This window comes from Balaenoptera ricei, chromosome 1 (genome assembly GCF_028023285.1).
Source record: "Balaenoptera ricei isolate mBalRic1 chromosome 1, mBalRic1.hap2, whole genome shotgun sequence".
Taxonomy (NCBI): domain Eukaryota; kingdom Metazoa; phylum Chordata; class Mammalia; order Artiodactyla; family Balaenopteridae; genus Balaenoptera; species Balaenoptera ricei.
The window spans coordinates 82,105,356-82,119,981 of NC_082639.1; the positions used below are offsets into that span (position 1 = coordinate 82,105,356).

Below are 14,626 nucleotides of genomic sequence, written 5' to 3' on the forward strand. Positions count from 1 at the left end.
AGACATGTGCAAGGATGCTCAAAGTAGCTTTATTAATAATTGCTAAGTGTTCATCAACAACAGGATTAATAAATATATTCATTCATATTCTGAAATATATGAATCAGTGAAAAAGAGCAACTATAGTTCTTTAACAACAGGGACAGATATTACAGATGTTAAACAAAGGAAGCCAGATGCAAAAGAATACTGTGTATTTCCTTAAGAAATCAAGAATAAGCAAAATTAATATATGGTGTTAAAAGTCCAAATAGTGTTTACCTTTTTAGGTGAAGAGTATTGACTGAGAGGGTGCACAAGGGAGCCTTTTGGGTGCTGGAAATGTTCTATATTTGATCTGGATAGTAGTTATGTGGGTACACACATATGTACAAATTCATTCACTTAAGATGTGAGCACTTCACTCAATAAAAAATTAAAATAACTATAAGTTAAATCTGAAAAAATCTACAGAAGATAGGTACAATCTTAATGGAGGCTTAAAAATGTACTCAGGATTTGTTTTAATCAGGTATGGCAAGATAGACATGGAAATGGCTGTCATAAATGAAGAAGTTTTTATACTCACAGATTACTAGAAATAGGAGACATGACATGTCATGTAGAGGGACCACACAGGGAAGTATCAGAGTTGTTCAGAAGGCAGAGGGAGTTGGGAAGAAAATATGAACAAGAGGTTTTACTGTGGCTTCTGTGGGAATAAACGGTTGAGGTAGGGTATTCAGCCTTCGGATTGGCTAGTATGAATAATCTCAGTGGGCAGAAGTGTAAGACTGTCCAGAGTGGTCTAGTACCTGGTCCTGAGGTGATGAGGACAGGAGAATATTAGCCCGGTGTGTTAGAGCCAGATAGAGGAATGGGGAGTGGGCTCTGGATTACTTAGTTTGTGTATGAAAGGTGCACTCCCATGTGCAAAGTTTATTAATCTCTGAGAATTGGTTAGCCCTGGGAGGGCCAATCTTCCTAGGGTCAGTAATGCCCCAGATGTCAAAATATCAGACTAAAAAGACATACTTAATACAATGGAGAAAATAATAAAGGTTCTTTGAAAGCCTTAAGAGAAGATCTAATTAATGAGGTGTATACCATTTTTCTGGAAAGGAAACTAACATAAAGGTGTCAGTTTTCCCCGAAATAGTGTATACATTCAGTACAATTCCAATCAATATCCCAACAAAATTTTTGGTAGAACTTAATGAACTGACCCTAAAATCATGTGGAAGAACCAATGTCCAAGAACAAACAAGGCACTTTTGAAGCTGTAGACCAAGGTAGAGAACATGTCTATAGATAACAAGACTTCTAAAGTTATACTAATTAAGTCAATGTGATATTGGTATAGGAATAAACAAAAAGATCAGTGGTACAGAACAGAGACTCTTAAGCAAACATGCATACAATGGAATCTTCATAATGTAACAGGTGGCATTACAAATCAGGGCAAAGGATGGAAGAATCAATAATTAAGGTGCTGGACAAACTGACATCATGTGTTTCATATGTAATACAGTGAGAAGGGTACAACACTGTTTATGTGGTATGCCTCTTGAGAATGAATAGCCTGAAACTAATCACGAGGAAACATCAGACAACCTCAGGTTGGTCTTCTGTAAAACAACTGTTTATTCTTCAAAAATGTCACTGTCATGAAAGACTGAGAGAAGCTGAGAAGATGTTCCAGATTAAGGAGACTAAAGAGACATGATAACTAAAAGCAGTAAGTGATCCTGGATCAGAAGAAGGAAAATTCCATAAAGAAATTATTGGAATAATTAATAAAATTTATATGTGAATTGTGTATTAGACAGTAATATTGTATCAATTTTAGATTTCTTAAATTTGATAGTTACTTGTGGTTATATTACTAGTTACTCTAGGATATATAGTTCAGTGCAAAAAAATCTCTCAAGTGAGAGACATAAAGCAATGGTGGCAAAATATCAAAAAATGGTGAATCCACATTAAGGGTATACTGATTTAATTTTAAAAACAAATACTTCAGGAGGACTTCCCTGGGGGTCCAGTGGGTAAGACTCTGCTCTCCCAATGCAGGGGGCCCAGGTTCGATCCCTGGTCGGGGAAATAGATCCTGCATGCATGCTGCAACTAAGGAGTTTCCATGCCACAACTAAGAGTGCATACTGCAACTAAGAAGTCTGCATGCCGCAACTAAAAGATCCCACATGCCGCAACGAAGATCCCACATGCTGCAACTAAGACCCGGCGCAGCCTAAATAAATAAATATATATTAAAAAAAAAACGAACTTCAAAAAATGATTCATGGAGAATTGATTATTGATTAAAAAATTAAATTAGATTCCTGCCTCATACTATACCTGCATTAAAAAGAAAAAATTCCAGATGGATTAAAGGCCCAATTGTGAAAAGTAAAACTTTTAGAGAAAATATATGAGAATAGTTTCTGTGTTGTCTCATGGTAGGGAAGAATGTTTTAAAATGAGAGCAAAAAAGCATGAATATTACAGGAAAAGATTGCTAAATTTTAAGTCCAGTAAAATAAAAACCTTGTGTTTATAAAACTCATCAATTACGAAGTGAAAAAGGGCTTCCCTGGTGGTGAAGTGGTTGGGAATCTGCCTGCCAATGCAGGGGACACGGGTTCGAGCCCTGGCCTGGGAAGATCCCACATGCCGCGGAGCAACTAGGCCCGTGAGCCACAATTACTGAGCCTGCGCGTCTGGAGCCTGTGCTCCGCAGCAAGAGAGGCCGCGATAGTGAGAGGCCTGCGCACCGTGATGAACAGTGGCCCCCGCTTGCCACAACTAGAGAAAGCCCTCGCACAGAAATGAAGACCCAACACAGCCATAAATAAATAAATAAAACTTAAAAAAAAAATAAAATTATTAAAAAAAAAAGGAAAAAAAAAGAAGTGAAAAAGACAAGACTAATGGTTGGGGAAATATTTGCAAATAATATAACAAAGATTAATATCCAGAATTTGTAAAGAACTCTCACAAATCAATAAGAAAAGGCAGGGTTGGGGGGCGATATCCAGTAATAAAAGACAAAGAATCTGTAGAAGTAAAGGACAGGAAACTCAGATGTCCAATGAAACATGAAAGTTGCTTAACCTCACTGTCATCAAAAATGTAAATTAAAACTACAGTGAGGTTGTAAAGCTACAAACATGTCACACTATTAGATTGGCAAAAGTTTTAATTTGATGATATTGTAGTAACTCACTGAGCATTTATTATGTGTAAACACTTTTCTAAGTGCTTTAGGTATATAACTTATTTATTCCTCACACAATCATAAGAGTTTGATAATATCCTCATTTTATAGATGAAGAAACTGAATTAGAAGTTAACGTCACCCATGTAGAAAGTGGTAGAGGTAGAATTTGAACCCAAACACTGTGGCTCTAGGGCCCAATGAATTGAATACCGTGACAGAAGTAGTAGTGCAAAGTGGTTAGGTAGAAGGATTATGCAAACAGGTTACATTCACAGTAACCCGTGAGATCTTGGGCAAGTTACTTAACCTCTCAGTTCCTTGTTTGTGGCACTTACTTTATCATAGGTCGCTGGGAGGCTTAGATAGGTTACTATTTTATTATTATTCTATACTGCATCTCTAAGTGTGGGTGAAGGTGTGGTATAATAAACTCATACATATTTCTGGTTGGGAGAGTAAATTGGTGCAGCTGCTGTACTACCTTTTTTTTTAAAGGATTTAATAAATTGAAGGTGTACCATAGTACCTTCAACTTTGAAATACCTTTTGGAAAATATCTAGCAATTCAGCTCCTAATTATTTATCTTAAAGAAACTCTCGCACATATTGCCAAGGAACTATGCACCAAGGTGTTCATTGCAACATTGTGTTAGGTGGAAGCAACCTCAATGTCTATCAACTAAAAAAATGGATGAATAAATTATACTATTTTTATACAATAGAATAGTATATATTAGATTTTTAAAAGTGAACTATAGTCACATGGATGAACATAGATATGTCTTGAATAATAATGAACAAAAGTAGTCTGTAGAAGGATATATACATTGTGGTGCCATTCATATAAAGTATATGGAAAAAGATTACGATATTTCATTGAATGTAAGATTCCACAGATTTTAAGGTGTACCGTTATTTTAGTAATCACTAAGAAAAAATATCATGAAACTATGGTATACCATCAATTGTAAAATACATAATAATTTTAGAGATGTTAAAAATGTGAAAACAGTGTGCCTCTTACAATAGATGAACTATGATGTATTGTTTGTGGATTTTTTGGTTAACATGTGAATGTACAAAATGTATGATGATAATACAACAAAGTCACACTAGGGTTACCTCTGTGGAAGAAGTCAGGGGAATGGGATTTGGAGGTGAACAGGGACCTCAACTCCGTAATGTCTATAATGTTTTTTTGCTTATAATGAAAAAGCTACATGAAACAAAAATAGCAAAGAGTTAAGATTCACAAAAGTTGGGTTGGGAGTACATGTATATATTTATGCATTCTTTTCTGTGAGGCTGAAAATATTATGACCTTTTTATAAATATTGGTGGTGGGACTTCCCTGGTGGCGCAGTGGTTAAGAATCCGCCTGCCAATGCAGGGGACACGGGTTTGAGCCCTGGTCCGGGAAGATCCCACATGCTGCGGAGCAACTAAGCCTGTGAGCCACAACTACTGAGCCTGCACTCTAGAGCCTGCAAGCCACAACTACTGAGCCCACGTGCCACAACTACTGAAGCCTGTGCGCCTAGAGCCCGTGCTCTGCAACAAGAGAAGCCACTGCAATGAGAAGCCCGCACACCGCAACGAGGAGTAGCCCCCGCTCGCAGCATCTAGAGAAAGCCTGAGCACAGCAACAAAGACCCAACGCAGCCAAAAAATAAAAATAAATAAATAAATAAAGCTATTAAATCTGGTCAAAAGTATGGACCATTTAAAAACTAAAAAGTGAAAAATACAGGTATCCTTTGCTCTCTGAATTCTAGCTATGCCAACTAAGGAATGGAATATATTCTCGTAGATTTTCAAATAAATCCCTTATTGTTTAAACTCTTTTTTATTTGAAACTTGGAACCAGACATCCCTGATATCCACAGTTGCTGTCCAAATTTAAGAACCCCATATATTCAGGAAGTAAGAGATACTTTCACTTGAATTTGTAAGCCAATAGAGAAGAGACTTAAAATACAGAAGAGTCCTGAAAGGGAAGAGCTAAGATCCAGAGTATAGATAAAGGAATTCACCTTGGATAAGAGAAGAGTCACTAACTTCAAAATAATGTGATGAAAATAAGTTTAAATATAGAAAAATTTTTAGATGTGGGTATGAAATTGACCAAGTTCCAGCCTAGTAGTCTCAATTCAGTGTGAGAGGTATGAGGAAAGGTCAGGATGAACTAAGAGGTGAGACAGAATGGTTGGGCTTAAGACAGTGCTTGGTAGTGGTTGGATTTTGTTGTTCAGATTTTATCTCTTTTTTGAAAATTTACTTGACCTTTTCAAAGATCACAGGATTTACTGAGTATTTTTAATATACTAGACAGTGGATTGATTCTGTAATACCTGATCTTTGAAAATTTATCATATAGCCTCAGGCAACTTCCCTAATCTGTCTTTTCGAGACAGAGAAAAAATTGCCAACACATAAGAATGTCTGTATGTTTCAAAGTTTATAAGTATTTTATATTCTATTTTATTTTTCATATAGATTTCATAATGAGGAAATTATTGTAGTCTAGTCTTCAATTTTCATTTTGCCATTTTAAGCCTTAAACTCTTTTTTAACACGGAAAAATCTGCTTCTCTCTAGTTATTCCTTATAATTGAATATAGGTTATTTTGGAACTTAAATACACAAGTACAGAGCATTCTTCACTTTTATTAATTATCTCTTGTTAAATTTTAGAGCTGAACGACAAAGGAATGAAGCACTATATAATGCTGAAGAGCTAAGTAAAGCTTTCCAACATTATAAAGAAAAAGTGGCTGAAAAACTGGAAAAGGTAAGAGGCAGTTGTGCAAATTCAGTGTTTTGTATTACCATCCACATTCTGAAAATATAGACATAAATAGAATATCTTTATTTATGGTTAAAGTGGGGAGTAATTTTTATGATCTCATTCATAATAAAATCATTGAAATAAAGAATTTATAATTATTAGTTAAGTATAATATTTACCATCTTCTTATAATGAGCAGAAACTTTCTTATCCAAAGAAGGAAAAGAGTGGAGACAAGGAACAAAATGTAGAGAAAAATGGGGTGAGTGAGCAGTTTGGAGCTATAGAAGTAAAAGCAGGAAATTTGTTCCTATCACCTCAGTGAAAATGAAGGCAGAGTAGTTTATGTAGCCTTTAATTGGTCTCCTTAGACATAGCACCCTGAGAGAGGCTCACTTCTGCCTCTCAGAGGGAAGGTTCCTTGAATAGGTTCTACATAGTAATATAGTGGCTTAATTACATTCATTGAATATCTTCAAGTAATACCACATGATAATAAACCTGTTTGGAGGGAGGCCACATGTTGGACATTAAGATAAATTCTTTATATCCTTAATGAATATAAATTCTTTATATCCTTAATTAATATTTACAAATTCTGTTCGAAGAAAGGTAGGATAGAAGAAATATTAAAAATAAGAAAAATTTAAGATCCCATTAGATACTGACGTCTTAAGTGTGAATTAATAAGATCACTGTTTTGAAAGCCTTGGAAAAGGTCCCTGTGGGAAAGAAATATTGTAGAAAGGATTTTTAATAAGGTAATCTGGAGTGGGAGGTAGAAAACTTAGTAGGGGGAATATCCTCCTAGAGAGGGAGGACTTTATAGAGGAAAGAGAGGAAAATGTAAGAGATGATTTTTTTCATACTTCTTAGGATTACCAATTTCAAACTGCTCAGCAGAGCCCTATAGTTAGATAGATATAACAAAGGAAGTGGGGCAGATCTGTCCAGTCCTCCATTCCCACTGCTCAAACCTGGATGCTTGACTTTTATCTGTTTTAAATTTGGGGCTGTGATTTCCTTGGGAGTACTCTGTGGCTAAAATTTCAAAAATTACTTCTCTGGAACATTTGCACTAAAGCTAGCCTTTAGTAACTTGATGGAGCATCTCTACATGAGTTGCTTGCCTTGTCCACATAAGAGCAGAACAATTCTGCTTTCAGGTAATCATGCTGTTGTTCCTTTCTTGTAGGCTCTTAACCATTTCTGGACAGGTGGTAGCATTCCCCCCTCCCTGTTCTTTGTTGCTGAAAGTTCACTTTGCTCCTTTCACTACAAGGCTGGGGACTTAAACTTGTGGAGTACTTACTCCACTCTCCTGCTTATTTCCAAAATCACTACATTTTAACTTGAAATACCTGAAACTTATGACCACATTAGTGCATCCACTTAAAACAAATTATTGTTTTAGGTTCAAGCTGAAGAAGCAATATTAGAGAAAAATCTAATTAACTGTGAAAAAGAAAAGAAAAGGCTACAGGAAAAGTGTGGTCTATATAAAAGTGAACTTGAAATTCTGAAAGAGAAATTAAGGTACAGTATCCTATTGTAAAAAAAGGATTTTTGTGTGGAAATAGAGAAAAAACTGAAACATTTAAAAATAGAATATTTTGAATTCTGTAATTATGGCCTTAAATAATGTAGAAAGATAGGCATCCATGACTGAAATTGTTTTCTACTTGTAAATTTAGGATTTTAAATGAATAAAACATGTGTTGATGTTAATATACTTGTAAATATAGAGTAATATGATCAACATATTTGCTTTGAATATATTTAGAAAGTATTAACACAGATGTAGTGTCCGTGTAGTGTGACCACATTAGCTAGTAAAATATGTATTCTTCAAATCATGAAGCATCACCTAGTCTAACCTTCTCATTTCAGAGATGTTAAAAATGTGAAAAAGGGAACTGATGAAATACAATAACAGTTCTAAACAGTAGATTGTTCTAATGTTTGACATGTTTTTATAGGTATATACATATATATTTTAAAATGCTGCATAGTAATCTGTTAATGGTTAATTAGACTATCTTTTAGAGTTGTGGCTAATAAATAGTTTGTGATTTTTTTCCTTATACTATCTAAAACTTTCTTGATGCTGCAAAATATTGTGTCAGGATTTTGGAGCTAACTCTCCTGTCATACACTTTTTAAAAGGGAGCAGAAATACCTCCAAGATAGTGGGATTATTCTGCTCAACTATTTACTGTGAGACACTGGGCAAGTTTCATAACCTTTCCTTGCCTTGTTTTCCTCCATCCGTAAGCAGGGAGTAACAATAGTGCTAGCCACATAAAGTTGTGAGTGCCTAGCATGCAGAAGGTAGGCACTCAGTAAATGTGAGCGAGTATTATTTCAGAATTAAACTTTAAAATATTTAAAAAGTGAGATTAACTAAATATTATTGAAAGTGAATGTATGTTTTATTTTCATTTTTATGCTTTTTTCTTCATAGGCAGTTACAAGAAGAAAATAATAATGGAAAAGAAAAATTAAGGATCATGGCAGTGAAAAATTCAGAAGTCATGGCGCAACTAACTGAATCTAGACAAAGTATTCTTAAGCTAGAGAGTGAGTTAGAGGATAAAGACGAAATACTTAGAGAAAAATTTTCTCTGATGAATGAAAACCGAGAATTAAAAGTTCGTATTGTAACACAGAATGAGAGACTGGATTTGTGTCAGCAAGAAATAGAAAGTTCAAGGGTGGAACTGAGAAGTTTGGAAAAAATTATGTCCCAGTTGCCAGTAAGTATGTGTGACAAGGAAAATTTTACCCAAGTGCTTTATAAGAGATCATAATTTTGTTGTTGCTTTATTACCTTCTATTTTTTTCCTCACATGTCTGCTTTCAGTCATCAGTTCTTTTCTATCTAATCCTTTTTTCTGAACTTACCTTTCCATCCTTTCTCAATCTCTCAGATGGCATGTATAAGAATGGCACAGAATTTTTTAAAACAACAGTTTTAAAGGAACATTTATATACCACAGCGTTCACCCATTTTAAGTGTACTGTTCAATGATTTTTAGTAAATTTACAAGTTCTGGAACAATCACCACAATCCAGTTTTCAAACACTTCTATCCCCCAAAGGTCCCTTGTGCCCATTTATAATTAGTCCCTGTACCCATCCCCACTCCTAGGGAATCACTAATCTACTTTCTGCCTATGGAGATTTGTCTTTTCTGGACATTTCATATAAATGAATTGTACAGTATGTGGTCTTACATTTTCTTAATGTTTTTGAGGCTCTTTCATTGTGATATATATCAGTATTTCATTTCTTTCTATTGTTTAATATTATTCCTTTGTATGGATATGCCGCATTTTATTTATTCATTCACCAATAGATGGACATTTGGGTTGTTTCCACTTTTGAACTATTATGAATGATGCTGTTATGAACATTTGTTTACAAGTCTCTGTCCACACATTTCTCTTGAGTAGATACCTAGAAGTAGAATTGCCGAGTCATGTGGAAAATTTATGGCAAACTTTTGCAAAGTGGCTGTACCATTTTACATTCTCACCAGCAAAATATGAGGATTTGTTTCTCTACATCTTAGCCAACAATTGTTATTGTCTGTCTTTTTGATTATAGCCATCTTAATGAGTATTAACTGGTATCACATTGTGGTTTTAATTTCCAGTTCCCTGTTGACCATGTTGAGCAACTTTTCATATACTATTAGAATGGTACAGAATATTAAATTGTTTTTATGGTAGCATCTGGCCACCTTTTCTCTATGAGTTATATATATGACCATATTTATAAGTGAGATTAGGAAGAAAGTAAGTATACTTGTGTCAGAAATTTGTTATTCATAGGTGCAAAGTAAAGGTGAAGTCAGGAGAAAGGTATAAGATAAATGTGTCATGATTGGTTTCACATATGGATGGATGGTAGACTTTTACCAATTTTAAACTGTCATGGAATTATGAAGCTGAAAGGGACCTTAGTAATCATCTAATTCAGTATTATCATTTTATTGAATTGGTGAAGAAGTGTACCCAAGGAAGTAAATAATTTGTCCAGCTAGCTAGTGGCAGAGTTTAAACCAGAACATACCATTCTTGGTTCCCATCCCCCTGCAGTATCTACTTTCCTGGGATGCTGATTATTTGCTTAGATTTTTTTTTTAATTAAAAAAATTTTTTTGGCCACGTGGCATGTGGGATCTTTGTTCCCAGACTAGGGATCAAACCCGCGCCCCCTACAGTGGAAATGTGGAGTCTTAACCACTGGATCACCAGGGAAGTCCCTGTTTGCTTAGATTTTTAATGTACTGTTTGCTTTTGAAATTTGATAATAATCAAATGCAGGTAGCATTCACTTAAAATTGATACTTCCTTTGACTCAGTATCAAGAATTACTTGATATGTGATTCTGAAAGTGGTGTGATAATATATGCTTGATCCCATATAACGTGGTTTGGAAATGTGAATTTGTCTATTTCTAAAAAGTGTGATTTTGTTATAGTTTGAAGGTAGTAGTCATTAAGTGCTTACCTTGCCCCTTTTCACAACTAATTTTTAAAATTATTATTCAAAACATACAGAATGCATACAGAGACCAATATAGCACATTTGCTAAATCTGGGAAACATATCGTGATATCTACTTCAGACATTTTTAGAATAAAAATTTATAGGGAAATAAAGCCTCATTATGTACTTCATTAGATCCCCATTCTCTCCCTCTCTCCTCAGAGGTAGCCACTATTTTGAAATTCATATGTATCCTTCTTGCCCATATTTTAAATATTGCCACATACAGATGTATCTGGAAAAAAAATATATAGTTCAGTGCATTTTTGAAAGTACGATATGTGCCTCTGTTGTTTTTCCCTCAGTGTCATGTGATGTCTCCATAATGATTTATATAATGCAGATTTATTTTAACTATTGTAGTTTTCCCATTATGTTAATATTTCATAATGAATTTATGCATTCTGTTGATGGCTGTTAGATTGTTTCTATTAAATTCACACAATTTTTCAAACTTACATGAAAAATAATTGTATCGGACTTCCCTGGTGGCACAGTGGTTAAGAATCTGCCTGCCAGTGCAGGGGACACAGGTTTGATCCCTGGCCCGGGAAGATCCCACATGCCGTGGAGCAACTAAGCCTGTGCGCCACAACTACTGAGCCTGGGCTCTAGAGCCTGCGAGCCACAACTGCTGAGCCCACACACCACAACTACTGAAACCCATGTGCCTAGAGCCTGTGTTCCGCAACAAGAGAAGCCACCACAATGAGAAGCCCACTCACCTCAACAAAGAGTAGCCCCTGCTCAATACAACTAGAGAAAGCCCACGCGCAGCAATGAAGACCCAACGCAGCCATAAATAAATAAATTGTATCATAGATATTGTAAGTTTATATATGTTTGTCTTTAAACTTGCAGTTAAAAAGAGAAATGTTTGGTTTTAAATCATCTCTGTCTAAGCACCAGATGAGTATTTTGTCAAACAAGGAAGACAGTTACATTGGCTGCTGTGAGACAAATAAAATGGTGATTTCGGAATTGAGGTACGGTTTTCAGATGCTGAAGTTTTAGCACATACAATGTGTTTTAAAAATTGGTAATTAAGATCTTTAGTTGAGAAGTTGAGAAATATACAGAAAAGTCTAGAGAGTATTATAACAAATATCCATATTTCCACAACTAAGAGCTGATTCTTCTTAACATTTTTTGATATTTTTTTCAAATCTGTTTCTTTAAATAAAAAATAAAACATTACAGGGTAGATAATGCCCTTTGATCCTTAACACTAGTCCCATTCTCCTCCTAAGTTATCTACCATCATGAGATGGGTATCTGTCCTTCAATTCATTTGTGTTTGCTTATATTCACACATATAAATATACTGTTTTTATATGGTTTGTAATTTTGCCTTTTCACTCAGCATCATTTTTAAAATTCATCGATGTCGAGGTAGGTAGGTAGAATGGTTGATCAATGGATGGATTAGTGTGGTTAGTTTAGTTTTAATAGCTGTGTAAGAGTCTCTCCTACAACTACATCACAATTTATCTGTTCCTTTATCGATAGTTGCCTTATTTCTAGTTTTCGTCTATTACAAATAGTGCTGCAAAGTACATACTTACACATGTTTCCTGTACAATATGCGAGAGTTTCTCTAGCAGATATTTCTAAAAGTAAAATTGCTGGGTCATAGGGTGTATACTATCAAGTTTCTAAAGTAGCTGAACCAGTTTACAGTGTAATCAGTTGTATATAAGACTTTCTGTATCTTGGCCAATAGTTGACTAATATCAGAGTTTAAAATTTTTTTTAATTAAAATTATTTTAATTTGAAAGGGGAAAATGGTATGTGATATTTTTATAGAATCTTTCTAATAATTTTTGGTTTATTTTCTTTTGTGCCAGGATTAAGCTTGCAATGAAAGAGGCAGAAATTCAAAAGCTTCAGGCAAACCTGACTGCTAATCAATTATCTCACAATCTTATTGCTTCTAATGACAACCAAGAAAGTGGCAAATTAAATAGTTTAGAAACAGAACCTGTAAAACTAGGAGGTAATCAAGTAGGTAAGTATATTATATTCAGTTCTTATTATAAATTGTAATCAGAGTTCTTTATGATAGTTTTTTAAAGAAACAGATTATCAACTGGTTACTGTTATCAAACATACTTGGTAATCTGTTATTACTACTTATGTGTTGATAAGACGGTAAAAATTATTTCAAAATTCTTGAACTTTGCATCATTCTTTAAAAATATATTTTTGAAGTAAAATTTACTTACAATAAGATGCATCCATTTAAAATAAAAATTCAATGCATTTTGTCAGATTTCTTTTAAAAATAAATTTATTTTATTTATTTATTTTTGTCTGCCTTGGGTCTTCGTTACTGCGCACGGGCTTTCTCTAGCTGCGGTGAGTGGGGACTACTCTTCGTTGTGGTGCATGGTCTTCTCATTGCGGTGGCTTATCTTGTTGCAGAGCATGGGCTCTAGGCTCACGGGCTTCAGTAGTTGTGGCATGCAGGCTCAGTAGTTGTGGCTCAGGGGCTCTAGAGTGCAGGCTCAGTAGTTGTGGCGCATGGGCTTAGTTGCTCCGCGGCATGTGGGATCTTTCCGGACCAGGGCTCGAACCCATGTCCCCTGCATTGACAGGCGGATTCTTAACCACTGCACCACCAGGGAAGTCCAGATGTTTAGTTTTTTCATATGGTTATACCCTTGTTACCATCACCACAATCAAGACATACAGTGGTCCCTGCCTATCCTCCCAGGATACATTCCAAGACCCCCGGTGGATGCCTGAAGCTGCAGATAGTATGAAACCCTATGTACTACTATGTTTTTTCCTATACGTACATGCCTGTGATGAAGTTTAATTTGTAACTTAGGCACAATAAGAGATTAACAACAACAATAATAAAATAGAACAATTATAACAGTATACTATAATAAAAGTTATGTGAATGTGGCCTCTCTCTCCCTCAAAATATCTTATTGTACAAATTTAATACCTTTTCCATCTTCACACATTGTGGCTATAACTCTTGCAGTTTGACGTGTGATAGCAAAACTAGCACAAATTTCTTTTTTCTTTACAATTTCATGGATTGAAGAGTCTTACTGTAGATCTTAGCATCCTCAGCATACAACTTTTTTTCTTATTAAGTCTAGTACTTTCACCTTTTCACTTAAAGGGAGCATGTTACAGCTTCTTTTATATTTGAATTGCTAGCATCACTACTCTTGCACTTTGGGACCATTATTAAGTAAAATAAGGATTACTTGAACACATGCACTGCGATACTGCAACAGTTGATTTGATAACCTAGTTGGCCACTAAGTGTCTAACGGGTTGGATACATGGACAAAGGGATTATTATTCACATCCTAGGCAGGACGGAGCTGGACGGCAAGGGACAGTGTGAGACTTCATCACACTACTGAGAATGGCACACAGTATATAACTTATGAATTGTTTATTTCTGGAATTTTCCATTTATTATTTTCGAGCCTCAGTTGACAGCAGGTAACTGAAATGTGTAATGAGTTGACTTACATATGTTATGATTTCCACAGTAAATTTGGTTAACGTCGTCATCTCATTTACATACCAAAAAAAAAGGAAAAAAGTTTTAAGATCTACTCTCTTAAATTTCAAATATACTATACAACAGTGTAACTTATTATCATCATGTTGTACATTATGGATCCACTTTTACTTTTAATATACTTAGTTATTAGCCAATAATTCACATGAAGAAACCACCGTGTAGAAAAAAACTTGCCGTATTTGTAATAATAGCAAATCACTTGAATACCTTATATATGATTATCTAGGTTATTAGATAGTCTTTTTAAGACTCTTTAGGTTTTGTTTATTTGTTTGTTTGTTGCTTTTAAAAATTTAAATATTGCCCTTTCTTTCTTCCTTTCTTTTTCTTTCTTTCTTTATCATTAAAGTATAATTGACCTACAACACTGTTAGTTCCAGGTACACAACATAAAGATTCGACATTACAAAATCACCACAATAAGTCTAGTTACCATCTGCCACCATACAATGTTATTACAATATTATTGACTGTATTCCCCATACTGTACCTTTCATCCCCATGACTCATTTATTTTGTAACTGAAA

At 34.9% G+C, this 14,626-nt stretch overlaps 1 protein-coding gene across 5 annotated transcripts in view; it reads left to right on the forward strand.

The window, feature by feature from the left end:
* CCDC18 (coiled-coil domain containing 18) overlaps nt 1–14,626 on the forward strand; it is a 133,084-nt gene that overhangs the window by 15,842 nt on the left and 102,616 nt on the right. For all 5 annotated transcript variants that reach the window (XM_059926458.1, XM_059926451.1, XM_059926427.1 and 2 more), the window contains 5 exons: nt 5,894–5,990; nt 7,402–7,523; nt 8,452–8,743; nt 11,404–11,528; nt 12,391–12,551. In XM_059926458.1, coding sequence (XP_059782441.1) covers nt 5,894–5,990; nt 7,402–7,523; nt 8,452–8,743; nt 11,404–11,528; nt 12,391–12,551 — 797 coding nt within the window. The remainder of the gene's footprint in view (nt 1–5,893; nt 5,991–7,401; nt 7,524–8,451; nt 8,744–11,403; nt 11,529–12,390; nt 12,552–14,626) is intronic.